This window comes from Spinacia oleracea, chromosome 2, assembly GCF_020520425.1.
Source record: "Spinacia oleracea cultivar Varoflay chromosome 2, BTI_SOV_V1, whole genome shotgun sequence".
Lineage (NCBI taxonomy): Eukaryota > Viridiplantae > Streptophyta > Magnoliopsida > Caryophyllales > Amaranthaceae > Spinacia > Spinacia oleracea.
This window is the reverse complement of record NC_079488.1, coordinates 57,979,582-58,000,514: the sequence shown is the minus strand read 5'-3', so window position 1 is coordinate 58,000,514 and position 20,933 is coordinate 57,979,582. Positions and strand designations below refer to the sequence as shown.

Below are 20,933 nucleotides of genomic sequence, written 5' to 3'. Positions count from 1 at the left end.
TGAGTGAACAATGCCCTCCCAAACTCACAACACTCGTGTGTCTAGAAAAACATACACTCAACCTAATAGTCGACTCGAAATGTGTCATGTCATAATTTGCATTGATAAACAACTACTTTCACATTAATACAACTCTATGCACAAAGGTCGGAAGGTCTTTCAAGCTTGTAATGTTAGGCTTAGGTAAGGGTGCGGTAAATTTGGGAAAAACGAGAGCTTAAAGCCTTGGCTTTGGGGAGCATAAATCCTAGCAAAACCATGGTCAACCACAAATGACGACCGCAACCACAACTTCCCACTCAACACATGATGAAACAACAAACAAACCACACTATACTTTATTGCCTTTCTTTCACAATTAAAATCAATCACTCATAAAGATAAGAAATTACAATACTTGAGTGTAACAATGCTTTGAATTTTTCTGAGAGTAATGAATTTTTTTTTTTTTTTTTTTTTTTTTTTTTCAATTTCCTTTTTTTTTTTTTTTCTTTGGAAACCTTCATATTTTCTATTCTTCTCATCTCTTTCACTCTTCATTATTTTTTTTCTCTTTTTCAAACAACAACAGGATAAGAAGGACTCCCTTATTTCCTTTTCAACACTCACTTTGTGCTCAAAACTAAGCACACTACAACTCCCTCACCTCACTTACTATTAGCTCCCCCAAGCTAGGCTTGGGACTAGTAACCAATGGGGCTTTCATGGGCTTGTAATATGGCTAGTCACCGAATAAAGGGGCACAAGCAACAACATGGGTAGAAAAGGAGGGAACAAATGTATCTAGATTCATCTGAAGGCTACCTAAACAGAAAAATGCCTTCGTCCTCCACAATGTGCATGTATATGAGTCATAAAACATTACTAATAGTTGAAAACCAATACTCAAAATCAATGGCACACCAGGAAGCTATCACACATCCTAACCAAGTCAACTAGTCAAGCACCAAGTCCACAAGGAGTTGGTCAGAGTTGACTCATGTCAAGGCATCAAAATAATCGGATCTCAAATCATGGTTAACAAATCAACAATACTCGTCATCAAAAACCAAGACTCAAAACAGTTTACAATCAAGGGGCACAGGGAAGCATGGTTTTGTATTCATCGGAACGTATTTTTGTATATTTTTTTTTTTCAAAGCAATAAACTAATCTAGAAAGCATTAAACACACCAAAATAAACACACCAAAATAAAGAAATGCAATAATAAAAGAAAGACATACCTACAATGTACAAGTAGTGTGAAACCCCCCCCAAACCAAATCAGACAATGTCCTCATTGGCTCAAGGGTATCGAACCTCATCATCAACATCATCTCGGCATCACTGATGGCCTTGGCCATCATCACCATCATCTCGGCCAGCATGCCCACTAGGACCCGCTCCCCACCCTCCGTACTGGGTGGGTGTGAAGGTGCCCATAGAACCCGGAGCTCCATATCCCTCCGCGGGATAGGTAAACCAGGTAGGGTGCTCGTAATCTGGGGCAATATAGCCCTGCCTGGCATACTGATCATAAAATGGGAACATGGTCCTCTGGTGATCAGCTGCGAACTCCCGGAACCCGAGCTCAAGTCTGCTCAACCTCTCATCAATGGACCCCTGATCCTCATGAACTACCGGGCCACTCTGGGGCCTCCCCGTGTCTCGACGCCCCCTCCTAAAGTAGGTGCGAGGCTCTGGATGGTACTGATGGGGCTCTGGCTGAGGATCAGGCTGAGGATGGGGGTCAGGCTGAGGCTCTCGCTCAAATCCAACAAATAGATAATGAGCCTGACCGGGTCTGAAACTAGTGCGGCCCTGAGGGTCAGGCAAGGTGAAAAGCCTGTTTCCCTCGAACATCCAGTACATGGCTCCCGGCCTAAATAACCCGTGCTCCCCCTGCAGCCTACGGAGTCCAGAAAAATAAGCCAAATCAAGCAAGTTGCTACCCAGAACTGGGATCTGGTTAGCCTCAGTAAAATTGGCCGTGGCCTTGGCTATGTGGGTGATCAGCCCACCAATGGTAATCTTGGTAGTATGTGTGGAGGTGGCTATGGAGTAAAATTGAGAGGCCATGTGATGTGCAAGGTTCATTTTGTAGCTCTCCTCTCCTTTGGAAATGTAGCCACCTAGGATCTCTAGCTCCGTACTTCTAATGTTCTGGGTCTCATCCCTACCAAAGATAGTAAATCCTAGGAACCTGTAAAAGACAATGGGTACCGGGTGTTGAATCTTGGAAGCATGCAAATGTTGCATACTCCCGGGATTATCATTGCCCGTAAGCTTTCCCCACATGGTACAGTTATTGTGAGTCTCCTTGGGTTTCCTACTATATGTGGTAGACAATCCAAAAATCCTACCAAAATCAGATAAGCTCATGGTGTAGGTTCGGTTCATGACACGAAATTGAACCGATGACACGGTTCGATAACCATCCCTACGAATATTAAAACTACTCAAAAATTCTAGAGTCAACCGCCTAAATGTGAGACGGAGCATACCATACATGCTACTCATACCAACACCAACAAAAACACGTTTTACATCACGCTCAATTCCCATTTCATGCAATGATTTTTGACATATAAAGCGAGTAGGGATTACCTCCCTCAATTTGAGGTGCATGAATCGTGCTCGTTGCTCCTCCGTAATAAAGATGACATCCGGAAAATCCGTGTCGGGCTCGAATTGCGGTGGTGGAGGTGGTGGTGTCGGTTCCCGAGCTCGGCTTGTGGAAGCCTCATGTTGATTTCTTGGTACCCTCGTGCATTTTCTTTGTGGTCTATTTGCCATTGATGAAAAATCTGAATTTTTGAGTTTTTTGAGTTTTTTTTGGGTGAATTTGGGGATTTTGTGGGGATGAGTGAAAACTTAAATCGATTAGGTGTAGGTTGTAGAGGATGATGAGGGGATGATTTTGATGAAAATTTTGTTGAATTTGGTGGAGAATTGAGGGAGATATGGTGGTTGGAAGTTTTTTTGAGGTTGGGGTTTAATGGAGGGAGAGAGAGAGAGTTAGGTTGAAGATGAAGAAGAAGTGAAGAAAGAAAGAAGAAACCGTGTACTTGTCGCTGAAATCGCATCTCGCCCGATCGGGCGACATTCCGCCCGATCGGGCGGCTTGCGATCCTTTTCTTCTGATCCGTACGCGCCCGATCGGGCGCAGCTCGCCCGATCCGGATCGGGCGATTTGCGATTGCCTCTTTTCTTGACTTTTTCTGCCCAGAATTCCTCCTTGACTTTTCCACGAATTTTCCTCAACCGCCCAATCGGGCAAAATAATTTCGCCCGATCGGGCATTCCACTCGCTAGACCGCCCGATCGGGCAATATAAAATCGCCCGATCGAGCATTCCACTCGCCAGTCCGCCCGATCGGGCATTCCGCGCCCGATCGGGCAGAAATAAGCTTTATGAAAATCATCCGTGCGCGCCCGATCGGGCGCAGCTAGCCCGATCCGCATCGGGCGATTTGCAGTGTGCTTGGCCTTGAGCTTAATTTCACTTTCTCGAACTTGGGGCTTTAGGCCTGCACATTAAGAAACACCCAAACAGCGTAATGCCCTCTTCTCGCCTCACTAACACCAAAAACAATACTTAAACACACGTAGGTAATAGAAATACTTAAACACACGTAGGTAATGGAAAATACTAACTAAACACACAAAAATTAGAATCAACAATCAAGCTTATACTACTAAGGCAATAAATGGATAATGAAATACTCATCCCCTATTAGATTGATGTAATGTCCCCATTACACAATCTCCGTTTATGCGCAGACAATAGACATGAAAGGGATGAGAGCCACGACAGCTCATCGAATGGGGGCACCAAAGATGGTGCCACCTGGTGTCACATCGATTACCTTGGATGAGCTGTGTGGTGCGGGAAGTGACAGATCACGACCCCGATCGTGAACACGATGTCCACCGTTTACAGAACTTTCGGCCCCTTGGGTCGTGGCATCATCAATCCGTCCCTTCTTTCGAACCCATGCCGAAGAGTGTATACTCCGATCACCTCCACCTGCAAGACAATTTGAAACATGTGCTTTTTCCGAGGAGTTATTAGAGTTAGTATGAGTCAATTCGGTATTAAAATAATCATTAGAAATATTGACTCCAAAACATGACTCCTCTACCATAGGGTTCTTAGCAACATGGGTTAAATTGAAAGTAACCTTATCATCTCCCACATTTAGCGTCAACTTGCCATTCTTGACATCTATGATTGCCCCCGCAGTGTGTAGGAAAGGCCGACCTAAAATAATAGGAATTTGCCTATTCTCTTCCATGTCTAAAACAACAAAATCAACAGGAATAAAGAATTTACCTACTCTAACAGGCACATCTTCTAAGACACCTAGGGGGTATTTTACAGATCTATCGGCCATTTGCAGAGTTATGTTGGTAACTTTTAAATCACCCATGTTCAACTTAGTACATACAGACAGGGGCATGACACTAACACTGGCACCTAAATCACATAAGGCTTTGTCAATAAAAAGGTTGCCAATATTACACGGGATAGAGAAACTCCCGAGGTCCTTCAACTTGGGTGGAGACTTATTTTGTAGTAAGGCACTGCACTCCTCAGTAAATGCAACAGTCTCCACCTCACTAAATGCTCTCTTCCTAGTCAAGATGTCTTTCATGTATTTAGCATATGCAGGTACTTGAGTAATTAATTCAGTGAAAGGGACTGTTACCTGCAGATTCTTTACCACTTCTAAGAACTTACCAAACTGCTTGTCTAGCTTGTTCTTTAGCTGACGATGAGGGAAGGGAAGTTTGATAGGTGGAACTTGTATCTCAACTTTCTTCTCAACCCCTGTGTCAGCTTCCTTATCCTTGACCACCTTCTCACTTTCTCTTGGCACAGCACCACTAACAGATACTTCAACCCCTTCCTCTATAGTCATAGGTGGCCCATCATACTCATATCCACTCCGCAGAGTGACAGCATTTACAGACTCTCTGGTCACAGGCTGTGAAGGGAGTTGACCTTTGGGTCTCTCTGCAAGAGCGGTAGCCATTTGTGCCAACTGTTTATCCATGATCTTGTTATGAGCAGTGAGGGCATCGATTTTGGCATCCTTTTCGCTTAGAGATTTCTGCAATTCCAACATCATATTCCTCATCTCTACAAGCATGGGATCAGGTTGTGTGGGTTGAGGTTGTGGTGGTAAGCCAGGTGATCCACTAGGTTGCGAGTTGTAGTTGCTCCGCGGTTGGTAGGGTTGTTGTGGTGGTGGAGGGTGTTGAATCTGGTGGGGGTTCTGAACATTAGTACTCCTATATGATAATAGGGGGTTGTTTTTATACCCCTCATTGTATGAGTTGGAATACGGATTGTTCTGCTTGTAGGACTGGAATGCATTGCATTGTTCGATGGAGCTTCGGCATACCTGTGCATAATGGCCCTGCATCCCGCAACTATTACATACATTAGCAGATTGGGCACTCATTGCAGCGACACTAGCATGTTGGGTGGATTGGGAAGATTGGGAAGATGCGATCTGTATATTGTCGAGCTTGTGATGTAGGGCAGTTAGCTGAGCAGTAAGCTGTTCAATAGAATTCATCTCATGCTTAACACCTCGGTCGGCAAAACCTCTGGGATTCCCATATTGGGCACTATGGATGGCCATCTCCTCAATCACCTCCAAAGCTCTAGGCACCTCCAGTTGCATAAATCTCCCACTGGCAGCTGAATCCAAAAGACACCTAGATTCATTACCCAGACCATTGTAGAACTGCTGAACCAGGAACCAGTCATCTAAACCATGGTGTGGGCACTCTCTTTGCAAGTCCTTGAATCTCTCCCAAACTTCGAACAAACTCTCATCTACTTGTTGAGAGATACCTAATATCTGACCCCTCAGACGAGCTGTCTTCTCAGGTGGGAAATATTTAACATAGAATGCGAGGGCCAAAGAATTCCAATCGGTGATTTTCATAGCTGCGCGGTTGAGACTGTTAATCCATAGCTTGGCCTTCCCACTCAATGAAAATGGAAAGAGTATCTCCATAGTCTGCTCCGGTGTTAAATTCTTCTGCTTAATGGTGGCACAATACTGAATGAAAGACTGAATGTGGAGATTGGGATCTTCACCCTTTTCCCCACCGAATTGGTGTCTCTCGATCATGTTTATCAGTTGGGGTTCAATCTTGAAATTCTCGACCGCAATGGAAGGCATGATTGCCTTGGGAAGCATAGACAGACTTGGTTTAGAATAGTCTGTAAGCCTTGGCACAAGTGGGGGTGGTGGTGCTTGGTCACCCATCTCTGAATCTGTATGGAATAGATTGCTAATCAGATGGTCGGATTCAGAGTCAGAATAGTCTCTCAACTGTTCAACGAATCTACGCCGTCTACGAAAGGTCCGTTCAGGTTCAGGATCGAACGAAGTCAGATCGCTGGTATGGACAGTCCTGGGCATAAACAAGCAGGAACTAGAAAACAGTCGTGAGATCCGGTCTCAAGGAACGGGAGTCCCTTGAGAAGTGACAAACAATAATCCAGAAAAACAATTAATAACAGAAAATAAAACCGTTTCCCCGGCAACGGCGCCAAAATTTGACAGGCTAAATCGCACTCCTATCAAAGATAAACCTAACGTTCACCAACTAAAAATATAGCAAGGGAAGCAGGGATCGTATCCACAGGGAAACAATGTTCTTTCTACTATTAATTAACTAATCTAGACTACTGGTAACAAAGAATTGGATTGGTTTGTATATTAAGCTAAGGCAAATAATCAAACTGGAATATAACAATATTAAGGGAATCTAGGGCAGCGGTTCACCACAAATGCAGACCGGGATTGGACAACAGACAATAACAATTAATTAACAATCATAACTAGGAAAACATGCATCTCTCGAATCTTATGAATTCCTTAGGATAGAACAACTAGCGGGCTCTCGCTACGTACTAGAAATAATTCCCATCTAATAGCCACAGACCAAAAACATCAGATTTATACCTCTCGGCGCATAATCTAAGGTTAATCAAACTCAAATCAAAATAGTCCGGCCGAACAGAATTGACGAGCAATAATAATAAGCTATAGAAATTATAATCAATCAATCAAATAATCAAGTCCACATATAATCCCAATCATGCATTCATGGATCCCCTAAACCCTAGAAATTAAACTACTCACTCATGATAACTAATAACAAAGCGATTAACATAATGGAAAACATGATCAAAGCAATAGAATAAATTAAAGTAAGAAGCAATACCTAATTCTCGAACAATGGAAATTGAAAGCTTGTGTTTTTTTATAAATCGAACTAAGTGCTTGAATTAATGTAGAGAGGAAATAAAACTTAGAAAAATAAACTAAGGGTTTAGTGCTCGAAAATAAGATATCCCTAAAAAATAAAACAAGTTTGCTTATATAGTTTTGCCAAAATAAGGCCTAAAAACGGAATTAAAAACGCGAAAAACTGCTGGAGGTTGGCGTCGCCCGATCGGGCGACGCTTCGCCCGATCGGGCGAATCACTCGATAGTCGGCCCGATCGGGCCAAAATCCGCCCGATCGGGCGGATTGCGAAATCTCCACAAAGCCTCCAGATTGACCGCCCGATCCGGATCGGGCGAGCTGCGCCCGATCGGGCGCGCGTTGATGAACTTGGCTTGCTTATACTTCCGCCCGATGGTTGCATTTCGCCCTCAGCTTCCAGGGCGATTTGCAATCTTCAATGTATCTCGCCCGTATCACCAAGTCTAACTCTCGGGGCTCAACCATAAGCATCTCAGGCTCCCGAAAGTCGACGATGGAGGTCCCGAACTTCTCGGACTCATATAGTGGCCTTGATCAACAATGAAACGGGTCTAAAACGACCAATTTCTCATAATCAAACCTGAAACTCAAGGCACACTCAATAACACACATTAGTACTAGAAACGGCTCCTAAGAGCACGTTTGATACATAAAAATACTAAGGGACGGGGGTAAAAATTCTATATAAAACGCATATATCAGTTGACACTTTAGATTTTACCCTTGGGTGTTCATTTGTCATGCGCCATTTTGTTTAATGTTGGCAAGGTAGTTAGTTGGGGAGATCGAATTTTTATTTTTGCAAGACTAGAATCATTAGTGCGGCTTCCCTCTTAGTGTGTATTGCTTTACCCTGATGGTAGCCTTATGGCATGCCGATTTGGGTATTTTCATGGTTCGTCATGTTGCATTCATGGAAAATCTTTTAGTCCGTACTTAGGAGTATTTCAAGGAGCGAGTGGCTCGAGAGGAATATGATAGTCTTGACCCAATGTGATCATAAGCCTTGAGGCCATTAATTTTTTGTTGCCAATGGTATTGACACCTTAGGCTCACTTTGGGGGTTTGTGCGACTATGGAGGAATGATTTTCAGAATGTGACTGTTTCCATTTTGCAAATACTTGAATTACATAATATATTCTTTTTATTGGTGAGAGAGAGTATTGAGGCCGTAGATTCTTATCAAGGGATGACAATTACATATGGGTGCTTATTGATTTCTTTTAAATGTTAGGAAGGGAGACTCAATATGGTTTAACCTTTTAACTTGCAGAACGACACCAAGCATTAGGACCGATTCTATGTATAAGACAACTAAGACTTAGGATTTGGATTGTACTTTGGCATAGCCTAGTCTAGACTCGGATTTATTTATTTTTTATTCGAACATTATTTTTCCTTGAAAACTTTATTTGAACATCATTTTTTGAATACTTTGCCCATGTGACATTCAAGGTCATTTAATCGGCGTTCTCGGTTTTGGTGCCGAACATTGTCGTCATAGGAGGCCTGATGACGACACAAGGAGTTGTTTATTTTATCAGTCGTTCTTAGAATTGAGTGCCTTTTTCATACGTCCTCGTAGCAAATTTGTTACGAATTTTTTATTGCTACGTATATTTTGTGCGCCGGCACCGAGGCTGCGGTGCCTGGCCAAAAGGCCAAGCAGCAACTTCAGCGCCCATCAGGGGCGTTGAAATAATTGGCGCCCAGGCAGGGGCGCTGAAAATGCGTCCCTGGCTGGTACTCGTATTCTGTTCGTCTATTTTTCGTACATACGACTTAATTTTGCGTGCTTGCCCAATAACGTCCTTTGCGCGTTATGCAGCGTCTTGGGATCCGTTACAGGCCGTCCTGGGCGTCGCTTATTTTTGTGGCGATCGCCCGGGATTGCGGGACACGTATTTAGGTATAACTCTTTGGCCAATTGGTGTTTATGAATCTTTGGGCAATTTTTAGGGTCGTTGGTTTTCTAGCATTATTTGTCACACACAATCACAACACAATCACGTAATACGCTACACATAACTAACATTACAACATTAAGCAAAAATAATATGTCACGTAGTTTATGATAGGCTTCTATGGGTAATATTTGCGTCGGCTTGGTATCGCTTCTATCGTAAATCCAACACATGCCCCGGTCGAGGTAGTGCATTCAACAGACGAATTTCGTCCCAAGAGGCCAATCACGATGTAAGCCAAGGGGGCATGCACCAATGAGAGGGACCTTAGTGGGCGAGCGATTAGGTTTGGGACGGGTGTACTACTAGCGAAAAGTGTCGAGTGGACAACATTCGAAGCGTATGCACCCCCCGGTTGGCGATGGGTATCCTTAGTCCCAACTCCCAAGATGAAACATGCCAAGGGAGCCGAGATTCGTTATGCGGTTCTGTCCGTTCACATTAATATGCTGATTTTCAGGTCGTCCCAACTTGATAAGGAAATAAACGCGGAGTAGGATCGTTTCACCCTTCGGCTATTTTGATTACCTACGAGCACGAGTATTTCATTAACGTTCCCCAGTGGAGTCGCCACTGTGAGGGGGTCGAAAAAGCACGAGGCTAATGCGTGACCTCGTCCCTCGTGGGCGTGACGTCGTCAGATAAAGTGTAGTTAGATTTCCTGTGAGTTTACACCCAATCGACTAGTAATATAGGAGTCGCCATTCAGTTTTTAACGACAATGAGAAAAACTGACAAAACCCGGTTATCGTGACATAAAGGGAGTGCAATTATGTTCGACCACGACGGCCATAAGTTCCCTTGTGATCCCTGGTGTGGGGATCGCTCAACGTACACCCGCAGGGCAGAGATTGAGAGTTCGGGGGACTGTAACTACCGAGAGGAGTGCTCATCGATAACTCCAGAGGCAGGTTATCCTTACTAGCTCAGCATAAATAATTGAGGGACATGCGTTTAAACTATTAAACTATTCTGAATTGATTTTAGCAATATGCAACACATAATACTAAATTGATCGTGATTATCTTATTTAGATTGATTTAAGGTACCTAGCATGATAATTCAATTGTCCAAGGTATTATCTTATTAGGCGTGATAGATCAATCAAGTTAATAGTTTGACAATTTTATAAAAGGGTGATGAAAGCGATTAAATCATATGTGGGGCACATTACAACGCACCCTTGAGAGGTGCGTCCCGGTTCTTAGAAAACTAACCACTTGGCTTTGCTATTTCTCCTTTTATTTAACGAATCTCGGGTTTCTAAGCAGTGTTCCAGTTTTTAGGCTTAAATCATCAGCTACAATGGGCAGGACGCGTTCTGTTCGACTTTTGGGTCGATTGCGACAGAATGCCGGATCAATTTCGCAGCGTGAGGCTAGGCTTAAGGCTAGAGTCAATACTCAGGTTATGGAATTGTGTGTTGTGTCCTTTTCACGTCGGTTTTAGGCTGTATTTATAGGGAAAAAGTTTGTGGAAAGATAGATTTTTAGAATATGAATCCAAAAAGAATCCGGAAATAAAATGGCCCTAGGCATTTTCAGCGCCCAGGGCTGGGCGCCAAAGATTTCGGCGCCCAGGGCTGGGCGTTGAAAATGTGATCTGGGCCGATTTCTCATCAGATTCGGACTCTTAGAATACGGAGCTTTTGAGATTTATCCGAGTGTTTTAGTGCGTATTAACTTTATGACGGAATGCGTCTGGGCCCGTTACGAACTCTAGGTTCGTTAGGAATTCAATTAATACGTAACTCTTATTTTCGAATTATAGCAGGAATGCAAATTCTATCTCTTTTAGGATTTATGTTGGAGTGCAACACCTAATTCTGACAGGTTTCTATCTTTTATGACTTTGCCACTTTTAACAACTACCTTTTACGGCAGTTACTATTCTTAGCAGGTTTCTATAAATAGCAGTTTTGACTGAAATGAAAGGGGTGATTGAGATTCGTTATTTTATAGGAGATGAGTTGCCAAGTGGAGATTTATGTTCTCATCATCGAACCTTCCCTCTCGGGAATGAGGACAAAAGTAGGTGTCTACAAATATCCTTCGTTCATATCACCGAGTCTAACTCTCGGGGCTCAACCATAAGCATCTAAGGCTCCCGAAAGTCGACGATAAAGGTCCCGGACTTCCTCGGGCTCGTGTAGTGTCCTAAATCAACACGAAACAGGTCTAAAAAGACCAATTTCTCATAATCGAACCTGAAACTCAAGGCACACTAAATAACACATATTAGTACTAAAAATGTCTCCTAAGAGCTCATTTGACACAGAAAAGTACTAAGGGACGGGGGTGAAACACTATATAAAACACACATATCAAACTCCCCCAAGCTAGATCCTTGCTTGTCCCTAAGCAAGGAAATCATCGATGAATACAAGACCAACTTCACCCCCAACATATTTCAAAATGAAAAACATAATTCAAGGCAAATTCCAACAAGTATGCATCAATGTCAACCAATCAAATCCATTCAACCACTAATCCACCCTAACAATCGTCACGCAAAGCGAACCACAAATGCACAATGGAATTCAAGACTAGTGCTCACACACTCGTCACTCATTTATGTGGCGGATAAAAGATTTACCCGTTCGCTCTCCTCCCAACATATAAGTGAACAATTCCCTCCCAATCTCACAACACTCGTGTGTCTAGAAAAACATACACTCAACCTAGTAGTCGACTCGAAATGCGTCATGTCATAACTTGCATTGATAAACAACTATTTTCACATAAGTACGACTCTATGCACAAAGGTCGGAAGGTCTTCAAAGCTTGTAATGTTAGGCTTAGGTAAGGGTGTGGTAAGTTTGGGTATAATGTGAGCTTTAAAGCCTTGGCTTTGGGGAGCATAAATCCTAAAAACAATCATGATCAACCGATATAATGACCATAACTCTCCCACTCAACACATGACAAAACAACAAATAGCCAACACCATACTTTCTTGCCTTTTTTCCACAATTGTAACCAATCACTCATAAGGATATGAATTTGCAAAACTTGATTGAAACAATACTTTGAAATTTTTTATGAGAGTAATAAATTTTTCTCTTTCTTTTCTTTTTCAATCTCTCTTTCTTTCTTTCTTTTTAGAAACCTTCACATTTGTTTTGTTCTTTCATCTCTTTTCATTTTCAACTCCTTTTCAACAACAAACATGATAAGACGAACTCCTTTTTCAATACCCACTTAGTGCTCAAAATGTAGCACACTACAACTCCCTCACCTCACTACTATTAGCTCCCCCAAGCTAGGCTTGGGACTAGTAACCAATGGGGTTTTTACAGGCTTGTAATGTGGCTAGTCACCGAATAAAGGGGCACAAGCAACAACATGGGTAGAAAAGGAGGGAACAAATGTATCTAGATTCATCTGAAGGCTACCTAAACAGAAAAATGCCTTCGTCCTCCACAATGTGCATGTATATGAGTCATAAAACACTACTAATAGTTGTAAATCAATACTCAAAATCAATGACACACCAGGAAGCTATCACACATCCTAACCAAGTCAACTAGTCAAGCACCAAGTCCACAAATAGTTAGTCAGAGTTGACTCATGTTAAGGCATCAAAGCAGTCGAATATCAAATCATGGCTAACACATCTACATTGCCCATCATCAAATACCAAGAATCAAAACAATTTCCAATCAAGGGGCACAGGGAAGCATGATTTTGTATTCATCGGAACGTATTTTTGTAATTTTTATTTTTTTCAAAGCAATAAACTACTCTAGAAAACATTAAACACACCAAAATAAACACACACAAATAAGTAAATGCAAAAATAAAAGGAAAAACATACCTAATATGTACAAGTGAGTGAAACACCCCCCAAGCTAAATCAGAAAATATCCTCATTGGCTCAAGGGGTATCGGACCATCTCAATCCTCCTTAGCATCACTGATGGCCTTGACCATCATCACCATCATCATCGCCTCGACTACCATAGCCGCTGGTACCCGCTCCAAACCCACCGTAGTGGGTGGGTGTGAAAGTGCCCATGGCACCGGGAGCTCCATATCCCTCCGCGGGATAGGTAAACCAGGAAGGGTGCTGAGCGTCCGGTGCAATGTAGCCCTGCCTGGCATACTGATCATAGAAAGGGAACATGGTCCTCTGGTGATCAGCCGCGAACTCATGGAAACCGAGCTCAAGTCTTCCCAACCTCTCATGAATGGACCCCTGCTCCTCCTCTGGTGTAGGCCTACCCTGTGGCCTCCCCTCATCCCCTCGACGCCCCCTCCTAAAGTAGGTGCGAGGCTCGGGCTCGAACTGGTGGGGCTCTGGCTGCGGGGCAGGCTGGGGCTGCGGGTCAGGCTGCGGCTCACCCTCAAATCCAGCATATAAATAGTGAGCCTGACCGGGTCTGAAACGGGTGTGGCCCTGAGGGTCAAGCAAGGTGAAAAGCCTGTTCCCCTCGAACATCCACCACATGGCACCCGGCCTAAACAACCCATGTTCATTCTGTAGGCGGCGAAGTCCAGCAAAATAGGCTAAATCAAGTAAGTTGCTACCCAAAACCGGGGTTTGGTTAGCCTCAACAAAGTTAACTGTGGCCATGGCAATGTGGGTGATCAACCCACCAACGGTAATGCGAGTGGTGTGCGTACTAGTGGCTATAGAAAAGAGTTGGGAGGCCATATGATGTGCTAGGTTCATTCTATACCTCTCTTCCCCCTCTAAAACATAGCCACCCAAAATCTCCAGCTCAGTACTCCTAACGTTTTGGGTCTCCTCTCTACCAAAAATTGTCAACCCCAGGAACCTGTAGAAAACAATGGGGACGGGGTGTTGTATTTTGGAAGCATGCAAGTGTTGCATACTACCGGGATTATCATTACCCGTCAGCTTTCCCCACATGGTACAGTTGTTATGCGCACTACCAGGTTTCCTACTATGGGTGGTGGACAAACCAAAAATCCCACCAAAATCAGGTATACTCATGCTAACATTACGGTTCATCAAGCGAAAATGAACCGCCGACACAGTTCTATAACCATCTTTACGCAAAACCAACGAACTCAGAAATTCCAAAGTTATACGCCTAAAGGTGAGACGCAACATACTATACATATCCTTCATACCGACACCATAAAAGACTCGCTTCACATCATGCTCAATACCCATATCATGAAGAGATTTTTGACATATAAAACGAGTGGGTATTACCTCCCTCTTCTTGAGGTGGATGAATCGGTCCCGTTGCCACTCCGTAGCAAAAATGACATCCGGGAAGTCCGCATCGGCTTCGAATTGGGCGGCGGAGGTGGTGGTGTCGGCTCCCGAGCTCGGCTTGTGGAAGCCTCATGTTGGTTTCTTGGTTGTGTGGTGCAACTCCTCCTTGGTCGGCTAGTCATGGTTAAAATCTGAATTTTTGGTGGTGTTTTGAGTTTTTGGTTGAATTTGGGGGTTTGGTGGAGAGTGGAGTAAACTGAAATTGGTTGGGTATAGGTTGTAGAGGTTGATGAGAGGAAGATTTTGATGTAAATTTTGTTGAATTTGGTGGAGATTTGAGGGAGATATGAAGGATTGAAGTTTGTGAGAGTTGGGGTTTAATGGAGGAAGAGAGAGAGAAAATAAGGTTGAAGATGAAGAAAAGAATGAGGAAGTGAAGATCCCGTGGTTATTTGTCGCTGATTCGCAAATCGCCCGATCGGGCAGCAGCTCGCCCGATCGGGCGAATTTCGAACCTTTTCGTTGAGTCTGTGCGCGCCCGATCGGGCGCTCCTCGCCCGATCCGGATCGGGCGCTCCTCGCCCGATCCGGATCGGGCGAAATGCAATGCCCATTTTCTTCGACTTTTTCCAACCCAGAGTCATCTTAAAACCTCGAACTGACGTCATCACCAACCGCCCGATCGGGCGGAATTTCGCTCTTTGTGTCGATCGGGTAACCGTCGCCCGCTCGGGCGATTTTCCAACAATTTCCTTGAATCGACACGCGCCCGATCGGGCGCTCCTCGCCCGATCCGGGTCGGGCCATACGCAGGCTACTCCGTTTCAGCTTAAATTCAACTTTTTCGAACTTGGAGCCTTGGACCTGCACAAAATTAACCACCCAAACCGTAAAATACCCTCTTCTCGCCTCTCCAATACCAAAGACTACACTGAATCACACACTTGATCAAAATTTATACTAAAACACACAAAACGAAAGCAAAAAGTACACTACGGAAAGCAATAAATGGATAATGAAATACTCATCCCCTATTAGATTGATGCAATGTCCCCATTACACAATCTCAGTTTATGCGCAGACAACGAAAAGAAGGGGATGAGAGCCACGACAACTCATCGAATGGGGGCACCAAAGATGGTGCCATCTGGTGTCAAATCAATTGCCTTGGATGAGCTATGTGGTGCGGGAAGTGACAGATCATGACCCCTATCATGAATGCGGTGCCCACCATTCACCGAGCTTTCGGCCTTTCGGGTCTCAGCATCATCTAATCGTGCCTCCTTTCGAACCCATGCCAAAGAGTTCATACTCCGATCACCTCCACCTGCAAAACAATTTGAAACATGCGCTTTTTCCGAAATATTGTTGGAGTTAGTATGAGTCAATTCAGTATTAAAATAATCATTAGAACATTGACTCCAAAACATGACTCCTCAACCATAGGGCTCTTAGCAACATGGGTTAAATTGAAAGTAACCTTGTCATCCCCCACATTTAAAGTCAGCTTACCATTCTTGACATCTATGATTGCCCCCGCAGTGTGTAGGAAAGGTCGACCTAAAATAATAGGAATCTGCCTGTCCTCTTCCATGTCCAATTAATAATTAATAATTAATAATTACTAATTAATAATTAATAATTAATAATTAATAATTAATAATTAATAATTAATAATTAATAATTAATAATTAATAATAATTAATAATTAATAATTAATAATTAATAATTAATAATTAATAATTAATAATTAATAATTAATAATTAATAATTAATAATTAATAATTAATAATTAATAATTAATAATTAATAATTAATAATTAATAATTAATAATTAATAATTAATAATACTAATTAATAATTAATAATTAATAATTAATAATTAATAATAACTAATAAATAATAATAATAAATAATAAATAATAAATAATAAATAATAATAATAATAATAAATAATAAATAATAAATAATAAATAATAAATAATAAATAATAAATAATAAATAATAATAATAATAAATAATAAATAATAAATAATAAATAATAAATAATAAATAATAAATAATAAATAATAAATAATAAATAATAAATAATAATAATAAATAATAAATAATAAATAATAAATAATAAATAATAAATAATAAATAATAAATAATAAATAATAATAATAAATAATAAATAATAAATAATAAATACTAAATAATAAATAATAAATAATAAATAATAATAATAAATAATAAATAATAAATAATAAATAATAAATAATAAATAATAAATAATAAATAATAAATAATAAATAATAAATAATAAATAATAAATAATAAAATAATAAATAATAAATAATAAATAATAAATAATAAATAATAAATAATAATAATAATAAATAATAAATAATAAATAATAATAATAAATAATAAATAATAAATAATAATAATAAATATAAATAATAAATAATAAATAATAATAATAATAAATAATAAATAATAAATAATAAATATAATAAATAATAAATAATAAATAATAAATAATAAATAATAAATAATAAATGATAAATATTAATATTAATATTAATAAATAATAACTTTATTATTAATATTGGAACTTATTGGAACTTATTGAAACTTATTGAAACTTATCTGAACTTATCTGAACTTATTGGAACTTATTGGAACTTATCTGAACTTATTGAAACTTATTGAAACTTATTGGAACTTATCTGAACTTATCTGAACTTATCTGAACTTATCTGAACTTATCTGAACTTATTGGAACTGAAACTTATTTTTTTAAGGTGAACAGAACGCACCCTAACAGGCACATCTTCTAGAACACCTAAGGGGTACTTCACAGATCGATCAGCCATTTGCAGAGTTATGTTGGTAACTTTTAAATCACCCATGTTCAACTTAGTACAAACAGACAGGGGCATAACACTAACACTGGCACCTAAATCACATAAAGCTTTGTCAATAAAAAGGTTGCCAATATTACATGGGATAGAGAAACTCCCGGAGTCCTTCAACTTGGGTGGAGACCTATTTTGTAGTAAGGCACTTCACTCTTCAGTAAATGCAACAGTCTCCACCTCACTAAATGCTCTCTTCCTAGTCAAGATGTCTTTCATGTATTTAGCATATGCAGGTACTTGAGTAATTAATTCAGTGAAAGGGACCGTTACCTGCAGATTCTTTACCACTTCTAAGAACTTACCAAACTGCTTGTCTAGCTTGTTCTTTAGCTGACGATGAGGGAAGGGAAGTTTGATAGGTGGAACTTGTATCTCAACTTTCTTCTCAACCTTTGTGTTAGCTTCCTTCTCCTTGACCACCTTTTCACTTTCTCTTGGCACAACACCACTGACAGATACTTCAACCTCTTTTTCAATAGTCATAGGCGGCCCATCATACTCATATCCACTCCGCAAAGTGACAGCATTTACAGACTCTCTAGTCACAGGCTGTGAGGGAAGTTGACCTTTGGGTCTCTCTGCAAGGGTAGTAGCCATTTGTGCCAACTGTTTATCCATGATCTTGTTATGAGCAGTGAGGGCATCGATTTTGGCATCCTTTTCACTCAGAGACCTCTGCAATTCCAACATCATATTCCTCATCTCTACAAGCATGGGATCAGGCTGTGTGGGTTGAGGTTGTGGAGGAAAACCAGGTGGTCCACTAGGCTGCGGGTTGTAGTTACTCCGCGGTTGGTATGACTTTTGTGGTGGTGGTTGGTACTGTGGTTGTGGTGGTGGAGGGTGTTGAATCTGATGGGGGTTCTGGACATTAGTACTCCTATATGATAGTAGGGGGTTGTTTTTATACCCCTCATTGTAAGAGTTGGAGTACGGATTATTCTGCTTGTAGGACTGGAATGCATTGCATTGTTCGATAGAGCTCCGACATTCCTGTGCATAATGGCCTTGCATCCCACAACTATTACAGACATTAGCAGATTGGGCACTCATTGCTGCGACACTAGCATGTTGGGTGGATTGGGAAGATGCGATCTGTATATTATCTAGCTTGTGATGTAGGGCAGTTAGCTGAGTAGTAAGCTGTTCAATAGGATTCATCTCATGCTTAACACCCCGGTCGGCAAAACCTCTAGGATTCCATATTGGGCACTATGGATGGACATCTCCTCAATCACCTCTAAAGCTCTAGGCACCTCCAGTTGCATAAATCTCCCACTGGCAGCTGAATCCAAAAGGCACCTAGACTCATTACCCAGACCATTATAGAACTGCTGAACCAGGAACCAGTCATCCAAACCATGGTGCGGGCACTCTCTTTGCAAGTCCTTGAATCTCTCCCAAACCTCGAACAAACTCTCATCTGCTTGTTGAGAGATACCTAATATCTGACCCCTTAGACGAGCTGTCTTCTCAGGTGGGAAATATTTAACATAGAATGCAAGGGCCAAGGAATTCCAATCGGTGATTTTCATAGCTGCGCGGTTGAGACTGTTAATCCATAGCTTTGCCTTCCCACTCAATGAAAATGGAAAGATTATCTCCATAGTCTGCTCCGGTGTTAAATTCTTCTGCTTAATGGTGGCACAATACTGAATGAAAGACTGAATATGGAGATTAGGATCTTCACCTAGCGGGCTCTCGCTACGTACTAGAAATAATTCCTATCTAATAGCCACAGACCAAAAACATCAGATTTATACCTCTCGGCGCATAATCTAAAGTTAATCAAACTCAAATCAAAATGGTCTGGCCGAACAGAATTGACGAGCAATAATAATAAGCTATAGAAATTATAATCAATTAATCAATAATCAAGTACACATGTAATCCCAATCATGCATTCATGGATCCCCTAAACCCTAGAAATTAAACTATCACTCACGATAATAAATAACAACGCAATTAACATAATAGAAAACATGATTAAAGCAATAGAATAAATTGAAGTAAGAAGTAATACCGAATTGAAGAACAAATGAATAATAAAGCTTGAATTTTTACTTGGAATTAAAAACTAAGTATTTGAATAATTAGAGAGAAAACTAGAAAATAAACTAAGTCCCAAAACTAGAATAAAAAGATGTCCATCCAAATAAAAGAGTTAAGCTTATATAGTTTGCCTAAATTAATGCTAAAAAACGGAAATAAAACTCGCGAATATCTGCTGTAGGTTGGCGTCGCCCGATCGGACGGCGCTTCGCCCGATCGGGCGATGTGCTCGATAGTTGGCCCGATCGGGCGGTTTGCGAAAGAGATATATCTTCTCCTGATGGGCGCCCGATCCGGACCGGGCGAACTGTGCCCGATCGGGCGCGTGTAGATAGCTTCACTTCTCTTTTAATTCCGCCCGATGGTCGCATTTTGCCCTCAGCTCACAGGGCGATTTGCAATCCTCAATATCCTTCGCCCATATCACCGAGTCTAACTCTCGGGGCTCAACCATAAGCATCTAAGGCTCCCGAAAGTCGACGATAAAGGTCCCGAACTTTCTTGGGCTTGTGTAGTGGCCTAAATCAACACGAAACGGGTCTAAAAAGACCAATTTCTCATAATCGAACCTGAAACTCAAGGCACACTAAATAACACATATTAGTACTAAAAATGGCCCCTAAGAGCTCATTTGACACAGAAAAGTACTAAGGGACGGGGGTGAAATACTATATAAAACACACATATCAAGTAGTAAATCTTAAGCATGCCTATTAAAGGTGACTTGCAAGTGAAGTCAACATCGAGGATTGGGATGTTGAGGGTTTATTTGCATGTTTGAACTTTATTTAATAAATGTCTAGTCATGCATGCTTTTAGTTAATGGATTTTGTTTTGAAGTTAGATTTGGTTTGGGCCTTTATGGTTCCAATTTGTAAAAGAGGCCAAACTATATTTATTATGTTTTGAAAGTTAGTTAGTTCTGCTGCGTAATTAATTATGGTACTAGCCTTAACCGTTATCACGTTGACGATAACATTTTAGTAATTTCTTTATTTAAGTAAGAAAATAGTTTATAAAAACAAGAAATTTTTAGGGTGTTACAAGATTTTTTTAGGAAACTTCGCTTTGTGATGTCAAAAAATTTATTTGTGTCCAGATAATGCTGGTGTAGACACCTAATTCGTGTCTCCCCTAGAGTGTCCTGTGATTGAACCAAAATGAAGTTTTCTTACTTGGTCTGACTTTAATCATGTGGGTCCGCAATCACAAAAGTGAAAAAATGCGATTTCTATTCTTCATCAAACATCAAAACGCATTTACAAACATTTTCAATTGTTTTTGGGCTCGCTCCGTACCGGAAATCCCTAAAGTCTATTCCAATTAATGACCTGAGTAACTGAATTTAATATGCCGTCATTAATATCCTCTAAATCTTTTCAAATATCTCAAATCAAAGCTGGCGGCAGCCGCCAACACCTAGCGTGAGCTGCTGGTTCTGGCGGTCCACAATGGGTTCAGGGATTGCCGTTGGGCCTGACGATGGTTCCATTTTGTACATTTACAACTACTAATATTGATACTAAATCCTTTGAACATAG

General features: G+C 41.0%; 1 protein-coding gene, 1 non-coding gene and 1 pseudogene across 2 annotated transcripts; 2 read left to right on the top strand and 1 right to left on the bottom strand.

Annotated features, from left to right (window-relative positions):
- Positions 1 to 3,099: 3,099 nt before the first annotated feature.
- Positions 3,100 to 13,198, bottom strand: LOC130467870 (uncharacterized). Its single transcript, XM_056836839.1, has 2 exons — positions 13,061 to 13,198; positions 3,100 to 7,859 (listed from the first exon to the last, which is right to left on the bottom strand). The coding sequence occupies exon 2, from the start codon at positions 6,424 to 6,426 to the stop codon at positions 3,799 to 3,801; it is 2,628 nt and encodes an 875-aa protein (XP_056692817.1). The 5' UTR covers positions 6,427 to 7,859; positions 13,061 to 13,198; the 3' UTR covers positions 3,100 to 3,798.
- LOC130468242 (small nucleolar RNA R71) lies at positions 5,765 to 5,871 on the top strand. Its single transcript, XR_008928661.1, has one exon. It is a non-coding gene; the product is annotated as a small nucleolar RNA R71 (small nucleolar RNA).
- A 5,498-nt stretch (positions 13,199 to 18,696) lies between the features above and the next one.
- On the top strand, positions 18,697 to 18,796 carry LOC130468257 (uncharacterized; annotated as a pseudogene).
- Positions 18,797 to 20,933: the final 2,137 nt, after the last annotated feature.

What these genes read in the sequence shown, in the direction of transcription:
- LOC130467870 (XM_056836839.1), bottom strand. Translation starts at nt 6,426, where the DNA reads ATGCCCAGGACTGTCCATACCAGCGATCTGACTTCGTTCGATCCTGAA.